Below are 23,062 nucleotides of genomic sequence, written 5' to 3'. Positions count from 1 at the left end.
GCCCCAGAGAAAGGTGGTCAGTTTCTTTTACGTTCTTTAGTGCTTCTGCACAAGGGCAACTGCAGGAAGAGGACTGGCTGCGCCTGAAGGATTTTGGGATCAGAGGGCACATGCTCCTCTGCACCATAGGCACAGGTGGCTGTTGTGAGTTCAGTGACCTCCTGCGTATTACCGAGCTATGAATCATGACACAAATTCGACTCCGTTATTACGCACGCACCCCCAGCACCATGCCGTCACCCTCCCCGCGAAGAACCCCACGTCCCGGCAACTTCCATCCTCTGCGCCCCAGGGTGTTTGTCTTGTAGACGATAAGGCCCTTAGGGTTGGGGCTGGTTTTTCCCTCCGTCTGCACCGTGCTGTGCCCGTCTGCTCTGACAAACGAACAGGAACCACGTAAGGCTCCGACGGCACAGGGGAAAGCTTAAGGGAATATTTAACCAAACATTAGGAGCTTACAGCCTGATCCACATTTGGCTTTGAAATCTCAGATGCACGGTGCTGCCAGCTGCCACCCGAGGTTCAGCACAGACTCTGGGTGGATGTGCGTCAGGAATGCAGCGAGCTGGGGGGATTTACATAAGTGATGAATTCCAGTTCTTCCCTGTCAGAGCGAAGCATCCTCGGGGCTTTTGATCCTAACGTCCCGATGTGTGTCAGCTCTCTGGCCTGGACAAGCGCTGCAGGAACGGACCATTCGTTGAGAAGCACCTTACCAGGCTTGTGTTAACAAGCACGGGCTACAGACAGCATTTACGTTTACCTTTTATCTGTAACCTTCTGTTGCCAAACCCTGATGCTTGCTTTTAAATCTTTATCCCAAGCTTCGTGAAATGCACTTCTGTTTGGCTTTTACCATAACCCCATCTAAGTGCCTTGTGCTAAGTAGGGTGCTGAACTGAGCTGAAACCAGAAAGCTGAGCTGCACTGTATCCATGGAGGCAGCAGACCAGTGCACACTGCGGGTGTCCCACAAGACAGCGGACGGGGCCCGCGCGTGTAACAACGTGAAGGGTGTCACTGGGTAGCCTGCAGAGGGAAAGAGCGAGCTCGCGGAGCCCGGAGCGGAGCACCCGTGCTGCCAGCAGCCGGAGGCTGGGGAGAGCGTCCCCTGATGGGCACAGACAGGGCTCCCTCCCGCTGTGAGCGCAGGACAGTGATTCACAATAGGCACCTCGGGTAAGTTGAAAAAAGTGTCATACGTGGGGCCAGCTAGGAGAGGGCAGTCCTGGGGAGAAGCCAAGCATCTGCCACCAGGGAGCCTGGGGACCAAGTCACCTCCTGGCACCAATGAACCATCTTACTCTGCACACAAAGTCCGCACAAGCCAAGGTCAAAAGAACATTCACAGTGGCCCTTTATTAGCAATAAATCCCCCAAGAAGAGCGGGAAGCTCCACTGCAGTGACGAGGCCACCCCCAGCCCGTCCCTCGGCGCTTCTCTAGGCCAGGCTAGCGACTGCTCACATCCAGGGCACGCCCAACGCACAGACACAGCAGGGGAAGGCAGGTCCCCCCACCCCTTCACCCCAGCAGTGGTTCTCAGCCTGTGGCCTACGGGACATCCTCAGGGCCATACAGGTAGTACTGGATGCAGCCCACAATGGTGAATAGGTTGAGAACTACTGCACCCCAGCACGCATCCTCACAAGCGCATTCTGGAGCAGGCCTGCCACTCTCAAGCCTTAAACCAAGATGTCTCCTTTGCTTTCAGAGCAGGAGACAGACCCTCCACCTGCCCCCAGCAAGCCCCAAGCTGTGCACCCATTTGGCACAGGAAATAAAAGTGCAAGTCCCATAGTAACCAGGGTCCCAGTTCTGCTACCATCACAGGACGCACGGTCGCTGCCAAATGCAGCTGGAGCCTCGGCCAGTGTGTCTGAGCCTTGGGAAGGTTCATGGCTTTAGAAACTGCAGCTGATTGTCTTTGCAGACTCTGAGCGCTCCGATTCCTTTCCCTAGTGACTGTGCCGCCCCCTTGTGAAGTGATTTAAAAAGTTTGGTTCCCCCCCCACCCCTAGGACCCAGCCCTGCTCCAGTGACGTGAATGGGAGTTCGGCCATTGCCTTAATCAGCAGCTCAATCAGATCCCCAGTGCAGAAGCAGCCAATACACCTGTGCAGCACTACTGGGGACAGCTATGGCAAGGAGCTCTTGGCTGGTTCTGCAGATCCACAGCCTGCCCCTAAGCACCCAAGAGCCAAGAACTTTCAACCCCAGAACCCCAGAGTTGAGCGAGAAATGCAACTCGGTTCCTAAAGCACAGCTTCCCCAGACCGCCTCCCTCCACCCCTGGAGGTCACAGGACACAATCTGCTCCTGCAGGGAAGGCAGCATGGAGCAATTGCATTGCATTGACTGACGACTTCTTTCTTTCACCAGAGTGCAGAGGAGCAGAACTAGGCAGGCGTCCCATCATGCCTCAGGACCAGATGACCATGAACTGCTCCCCTAGTGGGAGAGAGAGCGGGATACTCAGGATCTGAGGAGACAAGAAGGGAGCTCCATGTCAGTGACAGCCTCCGGGGGCAGGGTGGGTGACAACAGATTGTCTGGGGACCTGCTCTCCATCAGCGCCAACTGCATCAGGGCAATGTGAATACCCTCTGCCCCACAGGTGGGCACACTCCGAACACTGCCTGGAGATGCTCTATCTATGGGGTGCAGGGGATGTAATCTTCCTATAGAGTTCTACCGAACTCTCCCTGCGGCACACTTCCAGCCCCGTTAAACACAGACGCCCTAGAGACGGCATCTCATTCACTGCCGAGATCTTCAGAGCGATTCCCAGAGAACCCTTGATCTCATCCCCACTCAGCTCTCGAGGCCCCCCACAAGGATCCCCACAGCCCACCACAAACAGCAGCAGCAAGTTTGACCCCCAATAATAAGGTTTTTAAGGTCAGGCTTGACAAAGCCCTGGCTGGGATGATTTAACTGGGAATTGGTCCTGCTTTGAGCAGGGGGTTGGACTAGATGACCTTCTGGGGTCCCTTCCAACCCTGATATTCTATGATTCTATGATAACGACACAGCATCAAGACCGACTCCGCTACACACTCCCAGGGGTCTCCACATCTCCTCCAACCCTTTCCATGCCCCTCCCCTCCACAGAGAATCCAGGAACTCAGAGCTGATGAGGCCCTGGATTGTTCTATCCTCCTGAGCTCTGTTCAGGCCACTTTCAAATAACTTTCCCCCACTGCACCCTCAGAATCCAGGCTGACCTCTCTCCTTGTTCCTCTCCCCACAGCAGCAGCGCCAGCTGCCAGGGCAGGATGCTCCTCTGTGACTGTTCTCCCTGGCGGCAGTGATCCCTGGGGTCCCCCTGCCAGAGCAGGCAGCCTCCCCTTTCCAAGGACAGGAGCGAGACGCCTATTTTGCAGCCCTCAGAATAAGCACAAGAGCAATGAGGCAGGAAGCGCAGGCGTCTTTACCTTGGTGTCCGCGTGGTAGGAGAAATTGGAGACAGGGACGCCGTTAGCTAGAACCCTCTGGGGCGGGCTGGGGACACCCAGCACTGTCACCTCCTGCAGCAAGAGCCCGTCCACCTGGCTGTTCACCTGCACCAGCTCACTCAGCAGCACACCCTGCAATCCAAGGGAGAGTTTGTTCCCCCAGGTAAGGTCTCCAAGCCAGTTGACGTTCCCCCTCCAGCCAGGCTGGCTTGTACCGGGACTCCCGCCTCAGCCCACCTGCTCCTCCCCTCTGACGCTACAGCTGGTGGGACTCCTGCCCAGGTGACAGTGCGACATCAAACCCAGGCCAATTTCCCTGGAGAGTCAGGCAGGAGGAGCTGCACCGTAATGATCATGCCCGGATCTGTGCTATGTCACTCAGCAGGGTCCACCTTCTCCTGGGCACAGACCCTCCTGGGGGAGGGAGGCAGGCCCATACCCAGCCTGAGAGGGAGGGACAGTCTCAGCAGCTACGCCATAGGATGTCTCCCACTGGGGTAACCTTGCTCTGTTCCCCAACCCCCGTCACACTGTTTGCGGCCCTGCCCCAGAGCCAGACACCTGGTACACAAGCTACCCTATTTATATGGCTTGCTGAAGGGGGCCACATTCTCCAAGACAGGGACGTCCCAGGTCACAGGGACAAGCCAAGCAGAAGGAAGCTCTGTCACCAGGTACTTTCCAAGCGTCTCACTAACCTACGGTGCTGGCCAGAAATGGAAGCCAAGGTCTAAAGTAGCCACATCCACAGAGCCTGCCCCCGGCTGCGGGAAAATCCCAGACCTGAGTCCAGCCTCAGCTGCTTCCTTTGGTTTTTCTAGTCTGCAGGGCACAGACAGCACCACCGGGCACAGAATGTTCTGGGCTCTGCAGCCATTAGGGAGTGGCAGAGTCCTTCATCAGAGTGAGGAGACAGGCAGCGCCCGCGCCCCTGCAGTGCCATTCAACAGCCGCGTTGCCGGGACAGCCAGTGAGGCTCAGCACCTGGGTCGGGGAGAGGGGACCAGCGAGGGCGCTCGCTCTCCGGGAAAACTCGAGAGAAACCACCTTCTGCTTGGCTGCGCTGAGTGCTTCGGGAGGGACAGCCCCTGCCGGGAACCGGCCCCCCCACTCTTCCCAGGTACAGCTGGGAGGCTCCCACTGTCCGCAACAAAAGCTGTATCTCGCTTGCCCAAGAGACTAGACTGCAGCAACTCGTGCAGAAAGCCCAGCTCCCAGCAGGCAAGCCAAGGCTCAAGATTCAGCGCTTCCTGGTGGGGCTTCAGTCTCACCAGGCTGCACCTCTGCCGTACACCCCAGGAGGCCCCGGAAAACTCCCTGGTTCTCGCTTGCAGTAGGGCACCATCCGCATCCCCCAGCACAGGCAGATGTCACTCTTAGCATCCCTCCCCCACCAGACTCACGTTCATGGCCAGGAAGAGGATTTGAGTGTAGTCGCCCTTCTCAAATGTCAGCAGGCTCTCACCATCATCCCAGAACAGGTCGCCTCTGGCAACCCCAGCCACTGTCAGCGCCACTACCAGGGTCATGCCCTTCTTTCGGCTCTCTGTGGTCGTGAAGCCAGGCTCCTGGGGAGATGCAGCCAGCAGGCAGAGAGGTTTATACAAAGTACTTCCCAGGGATGGCCTCAAGCAGCTGCTGGTGGGGTCCCTGATATAAATGGTACATCTCCTGCCAGTCACCTGCTAGGTGTGAGGTCCCTCACTGCCAGACTCCAACGCACCAGACAGGGCCAGTGTAGCAACCGCCCCAGTTTATAACGTCTAACCCTCTTTCCCCTGTATGTAACAGCCACAGCGGGACTCCCAGCCTAAGCAAGCAGGGCAGGTCCTGAAGATCAGGGCCAACGTACTTAGCAATTTGGTAGGCAGGAGGTCCTTGGGGCATCACCCAGACTGCATCCCCTCCTACAGAACCCACGGCATTGTCCCTCTGGAGGAGTTCAGAGCTTCAACCTCACAAAGGCAGAAACGCCATGGAGGGAACGGCCAATAAGGGGGGTGCTGCTCACCAGCCGATGGGCACCCAGTACTGAAACCATGACACACTGGCGGATGGGTGTCGCTAAGAAGCTGAATCCCGCAGCTAGGCTGATAGCCCGGATAGCCCGCAGGTTCACCCTCAGGCAGACACACCCTGCCCAGGGCAGCAGGCACAGCCCACGCGGCAAGAACCTATCGAATCACATTCCCGGCCAATTTAGCAACTTAGCTTGTGCAGGGAACTAAAGATCTGTGTTTGTGCAGCTTATTCTGCAACCTTCAGCTTGTCACATGGCTGACACGAAGCAGCATCTCTGCCCTGAGCTGGCAACAGGCTAAACAGCTAACAGGCCCTTTCATTGGGGTACATTTTAGAAGCTGGCACTGGGTAGTCGTGTCATATTGCCAAGTGTGTGAGGTTCCCTGAATAACTGTGATTTCCCCCACTCGGGTACCAACAAGCAGCGTGACATGGAGCTGAAGAGCATTCCCAGGCAAGAGCCCACTGTCCCTTCAATTCAAAGAAAAGCCCTGGGGACACTCTGTCCCCAGTCTGGAACCTCTTGCAGATGCCCAGTCTTTTGTCCTCCATCCCTTCTCTCTTAGCCCCAGTCACGCTCAGGCCTCATGCATTCTGCCATCATGGAACCAGCACCAGAACCAAAGCTTTCAGTTCAAAGTTAGATGTTTCTAGCCTTCATGGTTGTAAAGAGTTTTGAAAATGTGAAACAGAAAGCCTGAGTGAAGACAAATTGAAACAACAGCTGAGAGTTGTTAGCTGCCCCATTCATCTCAACAGGGTGTTGACTCTGAAACCTAAGGATGACTGCCATGCAAAAGCTTAACTATTTCATTAAGGTTCATTTTAGCAAGGAAGCCTTGGCTAATTTCGCCACACTGCCCTTTACAATACTAAATAATTCCTCCCTTTTCTCCATTTCTTGCATGCTGGGATGTTCACATTATAGCAGGACTCCTCAGATTTAATTCTTAATCTTCTCATAAGAATCCCTCCAGCAGTAAGGCCCTTTCTCTGACACTATTCAGCTCCCTCATCTTCTGCAAACATCCCCAGCCCTGCAGTTCATAGGCTGATTGACGCTCCAAACTGCACACTCCTTCGCCAGAAAACCTGACACGAGGTGCAAACATGTGATGGAAGTCACACCACCTGTGGCTGGTGCCTCAGTGAAGGGATTGGGGGAACTGGGATTACGCTGAAGGGGGAAATGGTTACTTGTGCCCCACGGCAATGGTTCAGAAGAGACTCACTTGCAGAGGTAGGATGTGTCCTGCCCGCACATGGACATTAATGGTGTCCAGTGGAGCTGGTAAGAGGACCCACTGGCCCTTGCTGTGGATGACGGAGCCCTGAAGATAAGAGAGAGGAAGTCATTACACCCCATGCACAGCCCACCAGCTAAGCCCAATCAAGCCAAACATCAGAGGCCTTGCAAACACTATGAAGAGACCCGGCCCTGAACAGTGAGGTACCAGACTCCCAGCATTCGCGTGGGGACGGAGGTTCTGGGAAGCCAGCAGCAAGCCAGGCCAACCAGGACCCGCACTAACAGACACCTGCTGGGATGCGATGGGGGAGCTGTGCATTTAAGAGTGGGAGACGAGACCAGACCAGAGTTAGTCACCACTTGTGCTTCGCTGTCTGCTCACGGAGCAGACTACACTCCCAGCTGTTTGCTGGGGTAAGGCCAAGAACCCACGTTATTCCAAAGAGCACCGGCTGTACCGTGTACTTACTGCCATCAGGTTATACCAAGTCTCTACGGGGAAGTAGCCGCTGACTTTGGTCTTCCCTGCCTCTAGCACTGGCGTGATGAGGAGCCCCGCTCCCCACATGAACTGGTGGTCAACACTCAGGGTGTTCGGGTCTGTGGGAAACCTGCAGAATGGATCTGGGTGAAGCATATGTTCTAACACCGAGTACACTGCCCCTTCAGAGCCCCCCACTGCCCATGCACCTCCTGCTGCGGCAGGGGGAGGACTGGAACAGTGGCAACCGTGCTAAGCCAACCCATGCACTGGACTGAATACTGGCATGGCCAATCCCCGTGCCATGCTCCCAGCCCCAGATCAGACACCTGACAAACCCATCCTCCCTGCTGTGGGCCCGGGAGGATGCTCACTCCAGGAAGAGGGGTCGTGCGACTGTCTCCCCTGCAGAGTGGGCCTTGTGGAAGAGGGTGTAGAGATACGGCAGCAGCGAGTATCGCAGGAAGACAGCCTTCCTCATGGCCTCCTGGGCCGCAGGGCTGAAGGCGTACGGCTCCTGGGGCTACGAGAGAGAGGAGGAGTCCAACTGAGAAACCAGGAGGGTGCAGGCAGATCCCACTGTAAGGATCAGGCCTTTTCCTGTAGCCATATTGTGAGGCCTAAGGCCTTTGTCTGCAGCCATGTTAGGAGAGCAGCAGCCATTAGCTGAGAAGCAGGGTGTCATATCCTCACATTCCATCTAAATTACATTAAAACAACATAATATCGGGCTGTTAAGAAGGAGACCCCATCCTAATGGCACCCACCATAGAATCATAGAATCATAGAATATCAGGGTTGGAAGGGACCCCAGAAGGTCATCTAGTCCAACCCCCTGCTCAAAGCAGGACCAATTCCCAGTTAAATCATCCCAGCCAGGGCTTTGTCAAGCCTGACCTTAAAAACCTCTAAGGAAGGAGATTCTACCACCTCCCTAGGTAACGCATTCCAGTGTTTCACCACCCTCTTAGTGAAAAAGTTTTTCCTAATATCCAATCTAAACCTCCCCCACTGCAACTTGAGACCATTACTCCTCGTTCTGTCATCTGCTACCATTGAGAACAGTCTAGAGCCATCCTCTTTGGAACCCCCTTTCAGGTAGTTGAAAGCAGCTATAAAATCCTCCCTCATTCTTCTCTTCTGCAGGCTAAACAATCCCAGCTCCCTCAGCCTCTCCTCATAACTCATGTGTTCCAGTCCCCTAATCATTTTTGTTGCCCTTCGCTGGACTCTCTCCAATTTATCCACATCCTTCTTGAAGTGTGGGGCCCAAAACTGGACACAGTACTCCAGGTGAGGCCTCACCAATGTCGAATAGAGGGGAACGATCACGTCCCTCGATCTGCTCGCTATGCCCCTACTTATACATCCCAAAATGCCATTGGCCTTCTTGGCAACAAGGGCACACTGCTGACTCATATCCAGCTTCTCGTCCACTGTCACCCCTAGGTCCTTTTCCGCAGAACTGCTGCCTAGCCATTCGGTCCCTAGTCTGTAGCTGTGCATTGGGTTCTTCCGTCCTAAGTGCAGGACCCTGCACTTATCCTTATTGAACCTCATCAGATTCCTTTTGGCCCAATCTTCCAATTGGTCTAGGTCCTTCTGTATCCTATCCCTCCCCTCCAGCGTATCTACCACTCCTCCCAGTTTAGTATCATCCGCAAATTTGCTGAGAGTGCAATCCACACCATCCTCCAGATCATTTATGAAGATATTGAATAAAACCGGCCCCAGGACCGACCCCTGGGGCACTCCACTTGATACCGGCTGCCAACTAGACATGGAGCCATTGATCACTACCCGTTGAGCCCGACAATTTAGCCAGCTTTCTACCCACCTTATGGTGCATTCATCCAGCCCATACTTCCTTAACTTGCTGACAAGAATACTATGGGAGACCGTGTCAAAAGCTTTGCTAAAGTCAAGAAACAATACATCCACTGCTTTCCCTTCATCCACAGAACCAGTAATCTCATCATAAAAGGCGATTAGATTAGTCAGGCATGACCTTCCCTTGGTGAATCCATGCTGGCTGTTCCTGATCACTTTCCTCTCATGCAAGTGCTTCAGGATTGATTCTTTGAGGACCTGCTCCATGATTTTTCCAGGGACTGAGGTGAGGCTGACTGGCCTGTAGTTCCCAGGATCTTCCTTCTTCCCTTTTTTAAAGATTGGCACTACATTAGCCTTTTTCCAGTCATCCGGGACTTCCCCGGTTCGCCACGAGTTTTCAAAGATAATGGCCAGTGGCTCTGCAATCACAGCCGCCAATTCCTTCACCATCACCAAATAGAGAAGCAGATCTTACAGTGGTTAAAGAAAACTTAGTTTGATTGATTTCTTGCCAGACAGAATGCTCTTATCAATAGCTGTGGTTGTAAAATTCTCATTTCTTTATTGTTTTGTTCCCACTATCTATGGTTTTTCTGTATGGTCTCTGTCCGCTTCTTTGATTGTTTCTGTCCGTTACATAATTAATTTTACTAGGTGTAAATTAATTAAGGTGGTGGGGTAGGACTGGTTAGTAGAATTGTAGTAAAATGATTGGTTACGGTAGAGCTAAGCAGGACTCAAGTTTCACTATATAAACTGGGGTCCAAAAGGAAGTTCTTTGGGAACCAACTCCAGGACACAGCCCCAAAGATCAGAGCTGCCAGACCTCAGCACCCTGCTAGCCACATCATGCGATGCTGGAGTCCCCGGATGACCTGATCCTGACTGGCCAGCAGGGCAAAGTTCATCTGCCTTATTGGGAGGGGTGAGCATTGTACGTGTAGCGGGTGCAGTCTGTTTTGGAGATTGTTAATAAAGAGAGGTTAGGTACAATAATATTGTGTAAGGCTCTGTCACTGGTAAAAGACCCTGCAAACCTGCAGTGTGTAAGGTTACGCCCTGAGCCCTAGAAACAGGGTAAAGGGGGGTGCCCTAGAGTGTAAGGTTACACCCCGAGCCCACAGAAGGGTAAGGGGGGGTGCCCTAGAGTGTAAGGTTACACCCCGAGCCCACAGAAGGGTAAGGGGGGGTGCCCTAGAGTGTAAGGTTACACCCCGAGCCCACAGAAGGGTAAGGGGGGGTGCCCTAGAGTGTAAGGTTACACCCCGAGCCCACAGAAGTGTAAGGGGGGTGCCCTAGAGTGTAAGGTTACACCCCGAGCCCACAGAAGGGTAAGGGGGGGTGCCCTAGAGTATAAGGTTACGCCCCGAGCCCTAGAAACAGGGTAAAGGGGGGTGCCCTAAAGTGTAAGGTTACACCCCGAGCCCACAGAAGGGTAAGGGGGGGTGCCCTAGAGTGTAAGGTTACACCCCGAGCCCACAGAAGGGTAAGGGGGGGTGCCCTAGAGTGTAAGGTTACACCCCGAGCCCACAGAAGGGTAAGGGGGGGTGCCCTAGAGTGTAAGGTTACACCCCGAGCCCACAGAAGTGTAAGGGGGGTGCCCTAGAGTGTAAGGTTACACCCCGAGCCCACAGAAGGGTAAGGGGGGGTGCCCTAGAGTGTAAGGTTACACCCCGAGCCCACAGAAGTGTAAGGGGGGTGCCCTAGAGTGTAAGGTTACACCCCGAGCCCACAGAAGGGTAAGGGGGGGTGCCCTGGAGTGTAAGGTTACACCCCGAGCCCACAGAAGGGTAAGGGGGGGTGCCCTAGAGAGCGCGAGTAACAGAGAATTTTGCGCAGGTAACAAGGGGCAGAGCCTCAAAAGTCACAGCACGTCAGTGATCAGGTCAGCAGCAGGACCCAGATCTCCTGAGATCAACATCTGTCCCCATCGGCTTCCCCGGGTTTACTGTAAAACTAGCATGGACACGCTCTGTGGAGGAGCCCTTCTGGGCACCTTTATCCAGCAGAGGAGCCACACAGGGCACGGACCTGTATCCCATCCCTCCAGGTCTCCTTTAGGCCACACAACCTAATCAGCCAGCCAGTTACCCACACCACACACCTTGCCAGGGCTCTGTTCTGTCCCCCTCCCCGGTCACATCCCTCCAGCTCTCTGGAATCACCACTGGCTGAGAAGGAAGAACAGGGCTTTGCCAGACGAGTGCAGCTTGGCCGTAAGATTCCCTCCGGCGCTCCCTGCACAGGCACTGGGCTGCTGCTTGCCCTCACCTTGTTGCCACGGTCGTTGTGGTTCCGCATGAAGGGATAGAAGGCACCCAGCTGGGTCCAGCGTACGCACAGCTCCTCAGAGGTGTCACCCAGAAAGCCGCAGATGTCCGCCCCGACCAGCGGCACCCCATACAGGTTGAAGAGCAGCACCTCTGGAAAAGGGGGGCAGGGGAGGGACACAAAGCCTCTGAAGCACGGAGAACAATACCGTGATCCTGGGCAGGCTGGAGGGGACTGGTGCGAATGCCCTCTCTCCCACTTCCCACAGGGGGACTGGAGCTGACTCGTGCCCCTGGGACAGAACCAGAGATGACACCTGTGGTCATGGCACATCAGCTGTGGGAAGTGGCTGCTCTCAGCCACCATGCAGCTCTCCCAGCTGCCAGTCTATTAACCCAGGGAAGATCATCAGTGGGAACTGCCTGTCTCGCTGGTCTGATGGTGGGGCTGCTGAGGAGAGACCCGCAGTCCCAGGAAGGGGTGAGGAGAAGACAGAGAAGGAGATGGAGAAGCTGCAGACAGAGCCCCAAGCTCACTGCTCTAGCAGAAGGCTGTGCCGCGGGAGACAACATGCTGGGTCTCTGGGCTGGCTGTCTCTGGCATGAGACACATCATGGGGCAGAGGGAGAGATGAGGATTTTCGGAGGGTCCAGAGTAAGGAGAGAAACTGGCAATACCAAGTAGTTCCTCTCCCCCCTGCAGCCTCAGAGGAAAAACCTTTCATCAGGCAAATTCCCCTGCAGCTGGGTTCACTGCATACAGCCCCAGGTCACCATGCCCAGGGCAAACATCAGGCCCAGATGGTATCCGTTATACACATCCTCTCTCTGACCCAGCTCTGGGATACACAGCTCCTTCCACATCCTCCTTCCCTGAACAAGATAGAGGGGATCCACCATGCTGCGGTGACTCTCCAAGAGGACACATCACATCACAGCCTGGGAGGAGCTGGGATGGCAGGGCCCCTTACCTGCATCTCCTCCTTGGCTCTGGGAACACATCCCACCTTGTGAGAGTCCTCTGTGGGCTCTGCCATTGCTATGTTAGCGCCAAATCCACAGGGCATGCCACTGCCACGCGTCTCTGGGGCAGGCTGCCCAGTTCAATGGGAGCAGAGAGAATGGACCAGGGACAACACCCCTGACCGAGGGGTGGGAGGGAAAGGAGTAAAGACAGCACATGATCCAGTGCAGCAGAGAGGGGAGGTTCTCGGGACCACATCAGGGTCAGATCAGTGCTAGGAAATCCCAGTGACCAGTGCAGATTTATGAACCCAGTGCAGTCTGCACCCTGTATTCTAGGAAACAGGCTTCCCCTGGGACTTACCTCTGCCATTTAGCTCTGCTGTGGCATGTGCTTTCACCACACTCCCGTCCCTGTTTAAACGGAGGGAGCTGCTCGAAGGGTGCTCTCGGCAAGAGGCCTTGGCTTGGCCTCACTTATTCTCTTGGCCTGACACAGCCCCATCCGCCGAGCCCCAGGGCATGCCACAAGTATCCTCCATTTCCCCCAGCCTTTCTGGGGCAGGCAGCTGATTGTAGGAGGCAGCACGGGGGGGGGGGGAGGCTATGCTTTGCGGTGGGGTGCCCTGTGGAGGTGTACTGGGCATGGATGACTGCCCCTGAAATGCAGCAGGAAGGCACCTAGAGATTGGTGTCGCCTAGCACCAAGACAATTAAATGACTGCAGAGCTCACTGCACAGGACAGAAGGGGCAAGGGCTCCCAGACGCTTCCAGCGGGGGTTAGCTGACATTGTGGGGAAAGGAAAGGTCCTAGGGGGATGAGGACAGGGCTATGGCACAGGACGTCTGAACGCAGCAGTGATGGGGGTACCTGGGACAGAGTAATACAGCTGCTCCCAGCTGCTCAGGACATCCCCAGTCCAGTGGCCAGCGAAGCGTCCGTGACCCGCAAAGGTTGAACGCGAGATCACGAAAGGGCGCTTCCCTCGCACCCTCACCAGCGCACTTGGGGAAAAGAAACAGATGAGTCAGGCCAGTAGCAGGAGTCTGCCCAGCTCAGTGCAAGCATCCGTCCCCACCCAGCACCCAGCGCTGCTCAGCCGGAGGGGAACAGGGATTCAGCCACCTACAGCACAAGCCTCTGCCAATGCAGCAAACTCGAGACACCCCCAGGCAGACGCCCTGCGTAGGGCTTGCAAGGGAATCATCTCTTATAAACCTGCCCAAGCAACGTGGAACCCAGCAAACGGGGCAGCTGCTTGCTAGCAGCTCTCAGCCTAAGACACTGGAGCCTTACTAGGGGCAGGGGATGCTGGCCAGGGGGGCCCTTCGCAAGCTGGGCCCTTCATGCTCCCTTGTGCCTATCTCAGGAATTCAGCTGAAGGCGCCTTTAAGAGCACAGCTCCCCAGCCCTGCGCGCAGGATCAGAGCCCTGTAGGGGGTGCAGCCTGAGCCTGCTGGCTCCTGCGGACGCATGTCAGCTCAGAGACAGTTCAGGACTCAGGAGATCGAGTTCCACAGAACCTGAGAGGCTTGAAGCAGTTAACGTGCCCCCCCAGTGTTGGCGACTCAGACTGCACAGGGCATTTCGGGGCCTGCTGTCATGCCAGGAGCGGCACAGGGGCTTGGGCATATCTTGGGGGAAGCAGATCAGCAGAAAACCTGCACAGTTAAAACGAGGCCTTCAGACACTGGGGGAAACTCTCCCAGTAAACGGACCAGGATGCCAGAGGCCTGCGGACCTGCCATACCTCCACCCATCCAGCCTCCTGCCACACAAGGCCAGAACAACGGGCCACAGTCTACTTCCGCGTCCAGGAGTGGCTAGCAGCGGACACTGCCATGGGATGGGGAAGCACCCATAATGCATCTGGCCGCTCACGCAAGGCTGCGGTGAAGCGTCTCTCCTGGGCCAGCTGGGGGCATATCACACGCTGAGGTACGGCGGGCTGCCACAGCCTCCGTAGTCAGCTCACCCCTGCAGTCAGCCCTGCAGCAGCAGCCCCGGGAGCCCCGCTCCCTGAGGTTTCCCAAGGGCTGGCCCCCAGCACTAAGCAGATTCCTAGGAGCCAGCCGCCCGCCCACCGTGTTGTCCCCTCTTCAGGAGCCTGCAGTCCAGGCCAGGCGTACCGGTGGGAAGCTATGGCCTCGGTCAGCCCGTACAGACTATGGAGGTTGTAGTGTGAGGACAGGTACTGCTGGCTGGAGGCACAGATGGTCCCTGCCTGCAGGGTGCCCCCCAAGACACCTGCAAGGAGAGAGGGAATGGGTGAGTCATAGGGCGCCATGCAGCATGGCGAGAGCAGTGCTGGGCCTGCAGGGAACACACCCTGGCGGGCTGAGCATGAGTCCTCAGCCCCCATGCTGCTTCAGGGGTTCCAGCGCCGTGGGGCCTCAGGGGCTCCCGGCAACTCCTGAGTGCAGCTGAAGGCGTCTCTGGTGTCCCGTTCTCCTGCAGATGGGCACGTCACCCAGGGAAAGGGGAATTGACATCAGCACTCCTAGGGCTACAGCGGCGCCTTTCCAATTACTGCCCCAGGTCTCTGGACTCAGCCTCCAGCTGCCTGAGGAGAGAGAACAGGAACCAGCCCGGACTCTGTGAGTCTCCCAGCTCAGCCTCCCCAAGACCGAAATCAGGTTTGCTTCATTGTGCAGCCTCCGGCTCCTTCCCTGCTCTTCTGCAATGGACACCTGCGTCTCGTTCACACACAGGCTTCGTGCAGCGCCGGAGAGCGGTGGGCCGCATGCTTGGACTCCTCCAGGACATTAGTTCAATAGCAAGGCCAGCTGCTCCTGGGGTGCAGGGACTCAAAGCTCTCTTGCCCCACTGGTTCTCCTGCCCCCGCATTTGCCAGCAGAAGGCTCTTTGCCTGCAGTTCCTTACCTGGCACATAGGGTGGGTTTTCCAGTTTGTTGTTTGGGCAGCCGTCCAAGGAGCCCGCCACAAAGTTGGATGGCTCGTTCATGTCCTAGCAAGAGAAGGGACTCTCGTCTCTGGACCAGGATGTGGCAGATGTGCAGGGAATCAGAAGTATTGCGGATACAGCACCACCCCCCCACACCTCCCCAGGGCTCCAGCTCCAAATCCCCAGCCTGTTCCAGGTGCCCTGGGTCCCAGCAGGGCAGAGAGAGGGAAGCCACTCACAATCCACATGCCGTCGAAGGGCACCTGGTCATGGAACTCCCTCACCATGTCATGCCACCACTCATGAGTCTCTGGGTTAGTGAAGTCTGGGAAGACGGTCGGGCCAGGCCATACCTGGGAGACAAAGGAAGAAGCAACCAAGGGGGCTCCAGTTACTCACCCCCTCCTCACACCATGTTCCTGGACTTGGACGTCATTGGAGCCACACTTGCCAGCATGACTCTGGTCATCTAGATAGCCTCCAGTCCTCTCCCTCTCCACTCGCCGGCTGCTGCCCTCAGCGACACATGCACATGCTAAGGACAGCAGAACAGACTGTGGGGCAGGGTCAAGGGCCTCCAGTGATGGCAGGGGACATTTCCCATGAGGTCTGTGAGAGAGAGACTCCTCCTCCCTGGGGAGAAGGTCTCTGCTTTGGCTAGGAACACTGGGAGGTAGCCAGGGCTCCACTCAGCCCAGAACACAGACTGGGAGGTTTGACACCAGTGGGATGTAGGCTCTGGGCTTTAACATCTTCACCCACCCCTGGAGACCCCCTGGTTTCAGCTCCGATACTGACTCATCTCCCGCTCCAGGCCTAGGACTCACTTTCCCAACCAGAGGCTGCCCCGTTGCATTTCGGATGAACACCCCTCGCTTCAGCCCGTCATCGTAGGGTTTGTAGCTGCCGGGGGGCCCAGAGCTGCTGATTGCTGGATCCTGATAGAAGAAAAGCGAGCAGCGAACTGATCAGTGAGAAGGGGAATGAGAGAAACATCACGTTATCGGAGAGAGACGATCATCACGTTATTGGAGAGAGACGATTCCCCAGAGCCTGTGCGTAAGTCCCCGGGCTGAACCCAACCCTTGGTTACTGCATGGCGCCGAAGGGCGGGAAAGGCAGTGAGAAGGGCGAGAGGCGCTGGGCACCAGAAGGCCAGGGTGGAGCCTGAGGACGTGGTGCAAAGTGAATGCAAGGAACTGCTGAGCAGCAGGTTTCAGGGAGGTTACCAAGTTCTTTGCGTTGCCAGGGTCGCTGAGTGACTCACGTGCCGAATCAGCAACTTCTCTGCAAGCAAAGCACCACCACAGTCCCATTGTCTGCTTTCCTTGCCTTGGCCACTTTGGGCCTGGTCTTCAGAAACAGGACCAGACCAACAACGAAAGCGAACTCCTGCCAGCTAAAACGGGCACTCAGTGCCATGGACGAGAACAAGCAGCAAGGGAAACTGACTCTCAACAAGACATGGGGAGAAGAAGGGGTACTTCAGAGCTAGTTTACTCCATGTTCTGAGGTTCCACTGCTCCCTTCTCCAGGGGCATTCAACCATCAAATCGTTAGGGTTGGTGATGCACCAGACTGAGCCCTGGCAACCAAACCCAAGTCACCACTCGGGCTGCGGCATGTTTGATTCTCAAATCCCCACAACTGAAGGGGAAGGTGGAATATGGAGGACACGGCATGGAGGGGCAAAGAGCAGAGTCCTGCGACCAACCATCCAGAGGTAAGAGAACAGGGGGCTGGCGTTCAGGGCTTCACTTACCACGATCATGATGTATCTCCGGCCGCTTTGGTGGAAATCCCGCACCATGTCTGGATAGTCCTTAAAGTTGTTCTTGTTGAAGGTGAAGTCTCTCTTGGCATCTGTATAATCTAGGTCGTTCCATTGCACATCCTGGAAGGGCCGAGACCCCAGTGTCAGAGAGGGACTGGGACAACGCCCAGCCACACACAGGCAGGTGACCCACCCACTGTGGCCACTCTGCGTAGTTTCCCTACTCCCCTCCCCCTGGCTGTCTGGCTCAGCACCTGTGTTGGTTGCCTTGAGCTGGCTCAGGGTTGGCTCATTTCAAGGCTCCATAGCAAGAGGTGCTGCTTCTGGGGGGTCGCAGGAGAGAACCAGACCTACCAAGGGGAACCGGGCTGCTGTCATGTTCTTCACAGCCTGCCGGGTTGCAGCGGTGGAGGAGTAGCCCCAGCGGCACAAGTGGAATCCCAGGCCCCAGTAGGGGGGCATGAACGGGTACCCTGGAAGTTAGGAGGAAGCAGATTAGACAGTAGCCCAGAGATGTGGAAACTGATTAAACCCAATTCACTCAGCAGCCTCCTCGCCTGCTACCCTGAGAGCAGGGTCCTGACTGAAGGCCACTCACTGGCACCTGCTTCCACACACAGCAATCAGCAGGCAGCAGAAGGGACACAGTGGCCTTCAGAGCCAATGATGTGGCCCCTTGCCCTCCCTGGCGTGCTCGGGAGAACAGCCGTCGGGGTGGAGCCTGACTTTACTTTAGAAACCGAGGCCCCAGCACGGACAGTCCCGATGCACTGGGCAAAGGAGGAAACAAACTGTTTGCCAGCTGTGAAACCGCCCGTGCCCTGTAAAGGCTGCCCAGCCCAGCCAGCTCTACTGTTCGCTCCCAACACAAGCGGCATCCGGGCAAGGCCCAGTTCTTCTCCCAGAGGCTAGAGGAGCAGGAAGGCGGCTCCTCCGAACACCCTACCGATGACATCCAGGTACTGCCGGACCACACTCTTGGGGTCAGGGCCCAGGAAGACGTAGAAATCCAGAATGCCACCTATTGTTCTCCAAGTCAGGGCTGGGCTTGGCTGCAGCACCACGTCTGCAAGGCAAACAGGAGCGAGGGTAAAGCAAGCTGGCTGAGAACACAGCCCCGGAGCCTCAGCCCAGCCACGTCCAGCAACAGGGGCCTTCCCCCTACAAACAGGAGCGAGGGCAAAGCAAGCCGGCTGAGAACACAGCCCCGGAGCCTCGGCCCAGCCACGTCCAGCAACAGGGGCCTTCCCCCTACACCCACACAGGCTGCTGAGACCAGCAGCCAACCACACGTGGAGCAAGTTCCACAAGCCTCTGCTGGACGTCTCTGCTCACCCGCACTAGCCGCGGGCAGGTGTGGTGATACCACCCCCGACACAGGAGGAAGTGCATCCCTGAATCCAAGCTGCTGACCTCAAACCCCTCTGAAGGCTTGTTAACCGGCCGGCTTCCCCAGAGACGTTCACAATAAAGGCAGGAGTGACTGGTAGCAAGGCACGTACCCATCGCGTTGCTGTTCAGCAGGAAGACTCCATGGGCCAAGCCGCCATCCTCCATCACCAGGTAGAACGGGTGAGAGCCATAGAGATTGACGTACGGCTAAAGTACAGTAGAGCGTCTCATGTCAATGATACTCGGGCAAGGCACAGTCCACAGGAAGCAATGCAGCAGCCAGCCCATCCTCCCGGCCGGCGCAGGGCTGGGTACACAGCTGGGTAGCTTCACACACCCAATTTTCGGGGCTCACCTCTGCTTTGACAGCCATGCTGGGCATTCACATAGTGGTGACAAAGTCTGGGCACTCCCATGGCGCCAGCCACATCATCCTGCCTTGGATTCTTGCTGCTCTTTAATAGCAGGCAGCAATGGGGATTTATAGAAACACAAGCAAGCGCCCTGCGGTGACGCGGCTCGTTCTCCTACAGCCCCGAACTCTCCCTGCTGGCTATAAAACATGCTCTTAGCCCTGGCATCAGGGTGGGGATCAGGGAGCTTGTGACACGCAGCACAGTCCCCTGGATCCCTATTGTACACACCTGGGTTGCTGGTAGGTGGCGCAGAGAAACGAGCTTGCCCAGGGAGAGATCTCCCAAGGGACTGGAACCGGGGCCCCCAACCGGCTGTGAGAAGCATTAGGCTGATGGGGCCAAGCACACCTGCATTTGCAGGAGAAAAGAGACTCCTGAGTGTCCAAGAGCTGAATCCAGGGACCCTAAACCCTAACTGTGGGAACAAGAGCACCAGCATCCCACTGCCAGGTGGGGCACCAAGCCCTCCCCCAGAGAGCTCGTGAGAGCTCAGGCTTGAGAGAAACCTCAAAAATTTAACGTTCATTTGAGAGCAAGAGACCTGGAACTGCCCATATTAACACCGCAGGGACACTCACGATGGGCCTCCGTCCTTCCTGACAGGCCCTGCATGCGAAGCGGAGTAATTACTAAGCAGGACTTCACTCTTATCCCTTACCGTGGGCGCCATGTCCCGATTCCAAAGGGTGACTTTGGTCCAATTGATGTTGAGGGCGAGTGAGGTCAGGTGCTCCCCCAAGCCAGAGATGAAACGGGATGGCAGGGAGGTGGAGATCTGGAGGAACTGGTCAGCAAAGAAGAGGGGAGCAACGGTGGTGTTCAACCTGCCAAAGAGAAATGGAGACTCCCAGAAGGCAGACAGCAAATGCCATGGGGAGCTGAGCTCAGAAAGCTTGCTTAGAAGCAGCTCTTCCACCCAGACAGACCTTCAAGCCATCACGTACTAGATACCAGACAGAGGAAGGAGCCTCTCAGCCAGAGAAATGGCAGCTTCTTGGGAAAGGAGAACACACATGATTCCAGCTGGAAGCTTTAGTTATCACAGAAAGTGCAGCCTTCTCCCCAGCTGTGAACTAACAGGGGGCGGGAGAGCAGCAAGGGAGTGGGAACCCAGGGCCCCAAACCCCAGCTAAGGCCTAGAATGACTGCTTCACCCTGGGCAAGACATTGAGTCACCTGGTGCCTTGGTCAACACGAGCTATGGATTTAGGCACCATGAAAACAGGAAACTCACTGACAGCAAGATGCTGCCTCTGCTTCCATCACTTTATACTGGCACCTGATCCACAAAACCCAGATAACTGCCCTGTGGGCTTGGCCAGCTCCTGATTCCAGTGGAGCCGCTTCTTCCCAGGGCAGCTGTGGCATAAGAGGCAGGTACGGCTGCAGCTGCCTGTCTGCCTCTTGAGGGAGAGTAAGTCAAGTGAGGTAGTGACAACACAAAGCCAAGGACCTGAGGGGGTGGGAAGAGAAGGTTACTTTGATTATAGCTGGGTAGTAATGACACTTCTCACTTGTAGCTCCATCCCCACCTTTGGCAGTGGCTGGGCCCAGGCTCTGGAAGGGGGTGAGTCAGAGGGGAATATTTGGTTACAGGACGAGGAAGCACTTACAGAACCTGCCCGCTGGATTCCCTGAAGACCATCAGGCCAAAGGGATCAGCTGAGAACTGCACACTGTACAGTTTGGAGGCGATCTGGCCTCTTGCTTTGGGGGTTTCAAGTGGCACTTCATAGCGTTTGTTTGCCGGATCCCTGAGCTGTAAGAAAGGGAGAGACTGAGACAGCTGTACAGGCTGGAGCAAGTGACTTTTCATTATAGTAAACTCTGGGATTGACACAACGGCTTGTAGGTCACCAGTCACCCTGAAGGGCAGAAAACCCAGCTCCGAGAACTGCTCAGCAAGGGAAGTAATGCATATGGGCTCTAGGCAGAAACTCATTGTTCTGCACGCACCCCTCACCCAGCACCACGGCTAGTGACTCCTGCAGCCCGAGCCCCGTTATGGCTGGCTAATGCACCTACTGACCGTGAAGTGGAGCCTGCCCTCTGTCTCAAACACCACATCCAGCCGCAGAACCATTAGGTCTTCTGGGAAGAATGAGGGAATGGTACGGGTCAGGCTGGCAGTGTAGCCTGTCTCTGTGGCACTCAGGTTCTCCATCTTGTAACTGGGGTAGCTGGGCGGGAAGAAACACCAGGGCTGCCAAATCGCAGAGCCCTTAATGGAAACCGGAACGTAGCAGCAGCCACGAGCCTCACACTCTGCTCTGGAGAGAAGCTTCTCAGGTGCACAGTCAAACCGGCTATCTGGAGAGATGTCACAGTGCAAGGGCCCTGATGCAGCAGCGCCTGGGGTCTCCAGTTGCCCTGCCCACCTCTGATACCATGTCCGCCCTTCTCCATTAGCACTACTGGATCTGTAGGTAGTCTCTGGCCCTGGGGGGTCTCTGAGGCTCACAGCAGCCACAGTGACTTCATGGACACTGAATATGACGTGTAGGGCAACTGTTGTGAGCAGAGCAGCAATGCTGATGACAGACATCTGCAGCATGGTGCAGGAAGCCTTCTTGCAGGCGGGAAAATTCTCAGCCTCCTTCAGTCTCACTGGGGGCATTGCGGGACTGATGAGCAAGTGCCCCTCCAGCACCAGAGAGCCTGCCCAGGCAGCCAGCTGGATGGAGACAGGGAGAAGCCCGTGGTCAGTTTTTACACATGAAGGTCGAGTGGGAGCCTCCAAGTGAACAGAACAATCAAGACCCACCACATTGTGAGGGATGCCAAGGGACCCCGGATCAGGTGCACCCCACGCCCGGCAGGATAGGGAAGATCAGTGGAGGCGCTCCCCTCCCCATCCCTGAGCCTCACAACCGGCGCGGGGGGGGGGGGGGAGAAGATGCCCCCGATTCCCTGCCCCTGATCCCCTGCCCCGAGCCCCACACTCTGCTGGGGGGGGGGGGAGAAGATGCCCCCGAGCCCCTGCCCCGAGCCCCACACTCTGCTGGGGGGGGGAGAAGATGCCCCCGAGCCCCTGCCCCGAGCCCCACACTCTGCTCGGGGGGGGGAGTAAGATGCCCCCGATCCCCTGCCCCGAGCCCCACACTCTGCTGGGGGGGGGAGAAGATGCCCCCGAGCCCCTGCCCCGAGCCCCACACTCTGCTGGGGGGGGGGGGAGAAGATGCCCCCGAGCCCCTGCCCCGAGCCCCACACTCTGCTGGGGGGGGGGGGAGAAGATGCCCCCGAGCCCCTGCCCCGAGCCCCACACTCTGCTGGGGGGGGGGGGAGAAGATGCCCCCGAGCCCCTGCCCCGAGCCCCACACTCTGCTGGGGGGGGGGGAGAAGATGCCCCCGAGCCCCTGCCCCGAGCCCCACACTCTGCTGGGGGGGGGGGAGAAGATGCCCCCGAGCCCCTGCCCCGAGCCCCACACTCTGCTGGGGGGGGGGAGATGATGCCCCCGAGACCCCGCCCCGAGCCCCACACTCTGCTGGGGGGGGGGGGAGATGATGCCCCCGAGCCCCTGCCCCGAGCCCCACACTCTGCTGGGGGGGGGAGAAGATGCCCCCGAGCCCCTGCCCCGAGCCCCACACTCTGCTGGGGGGGGGGGAGAGAAGATGCCCCCGAGACCCCGCCCCTCACAGCCCCACACTCTGCTGGGGGGGGGGGAGAGAAGATGCCCCCGAGACCCCGCCCCTCACAGCCCCACACTCTGCTGGGGGGGGGAGAAGATGCCCCCGAGCCCCCGCCCCGAGCCCCACACTCTGCTGGGGGGGGGGAGAAGATGCCCCCGAGCCCCCGCCCCGAGCCCCACACTCTGCTGGGGGGGGGGAGATGATGCCCCCGAGACCCCGCCCCTCACAGCCCCGTACCTAGCTCCGCCCCCACCGCTCCCAGCGGCAGCGGCACGAGGGGCTCCGGGCCGGCGCGCCCTCTGCGATCACGTGAGCAGCCAGTCAGCTGATCCCCGGCCAGGAGTCACGTGAGGGGCTGGCGCCCAGCGAAACACGTGGCAGCCCGGCGCTCCAATGGGGACCAGACCAGCTGGCTCCTGCCGCCCTCTGCGCCCCCGCCGGCTCGCACGCGGTTCACCCCCCGTGACCTCCCTGCCCCGGGTCGCCGCTCCCACGCGCGCAGCTCAAAAGCGCGTTATCGAAGGTGGGGGGCGCGATCCGCGGGTACAAGCGGGGACCGGGCCCAGAGCGGTAGTGGTTTCTTCCCAGCCATGCAGCCAGTCAGTAAAACAAACACAAGGCAGAGAGGCCAAGCAACCCGCTGGAATGAAAGAAAAGGAAATCTGAAG

General features: G+C 57.2%; 1 protein-coding gene across 3 annotated transcripts; it reads right to left on the bottom strand.

Moving 5' to 3' along the window:
• Nucleotides 1-1,333: 1,333 nt before the first annotated feature.
• On the bottom strand, nucleotides 1,334-22,877 carry GAA (alpha glucosidase). Of its 3 annotated transcripts, none has more exons than XM_073311292.1 (20): nucleotides 22,632-22,866; nucleotides 20,794-21,438; nucleotides 20,378-20,523; nucleotides 19,423-19,588; nucleotides 18,459-18,555; nucleotides 17,903-18,022; nucleotides 17,311-17,429; nucleotides 16,945-17,076; nucleotides 16,010-16,120; nucleotides 15,422-15,535; nucleotides 15,161-15,245; nucleotides 14,407-14,524; nucleotides 13,148-13,281; nucleotides 11,314-11,465; nucleotides 7,584-7,732; nucleotides 7,198-7,339; nucleotides 6,712-6,810; nucleotides 4,861-5,025; nucleotides 3,437-3,589; nucleotides 1,334-2,481 (listed from the first exon to the last, which is right to left on the bottom strand). In XM_073311292.1, the coding sequence occupies exons 2-20, from the start codon at nucleotides 21,379-21,381 to the stop codon at nucleotides 2,422-2,424; spliced, it is 2,850 nt and encodes a 949-aa protein (XP_073167393.1). In that variant the 5' UTR covers nucleotides 21,382-21,438; nucleotides 22,632-22,866; the 3' UTR covers nucleotides 1,334-2,421. The 3 variants fall into 3 exon arrangements, 2 of the variants coding, with proteins under 2 accessions (XP_073167393.1, XP_073167394.1); XR_012154896.1 differs by lacking the exon at nucleotides 1,334-2,481 and adding an exon at nucleotides 4,156-4,441 and having other exon boundaries at nucleotides 3,504-3,589; nucleotides 22,632-22,875; XM_073311293.1 differs by lacking the exons at nucleotides 1,334-2,481; nucleotides 3,437-3,589; nucleotides 4,861-5,025 and adding an exon at nucleotides 5,033-6,176 and having other exon boundaries at nucleotides 22,632-22,877.
• Between the last annotated feature and the right edge of the window lie 185 nt (nucleotides 22,878-23,062).

The sequence above is a fragment of the Lepidochelys kempii genome, chromosome 14, assembly GCF_965140265.1.
Source record: "Lepidochelys kempii isolate rLepKem1 chromosome 14, rLepKem1.hap2, whole genome shotgun sequence".
In the NCBI taxonomy this organism is placed as follows: Eukaryota; Metazoa; Chordata; order Testudines; family Cheloniidae; genus Lepidochelys; species Lepidochelys kempii.
The sequence above is the reverse complement of the archived record's forward strand: the minus strand, read 5'-3'. Positions and strand labels throughout refer to the sequence as shown.

Excerpts from the sequence above, each read along its gene's own strand:
- GAA (XM_073311292.1), bottom strand. The coding sequence starts at position 21,381 with ATGCCCCCAGTGAGACTGAAGGAGGCTGAGAATTTTCCCGCCTGCAAG. Across the intron at positions 15,536-16,009 it reads GGCAGCCTCTGGTTGGGAAA|GTATGGCCTGGCCCGACCGT; the intron begins GTGAGTCCTAGG and ends TTTGTCTCCCAG. Across the intron at positions 6,811-7,197 it reads CTTGGTATAACCTGATGGCA|GGCTCCGTCATCCACAGCAA; the intron begins GTAAGTACACGG and ends TCTTATCTTCAG.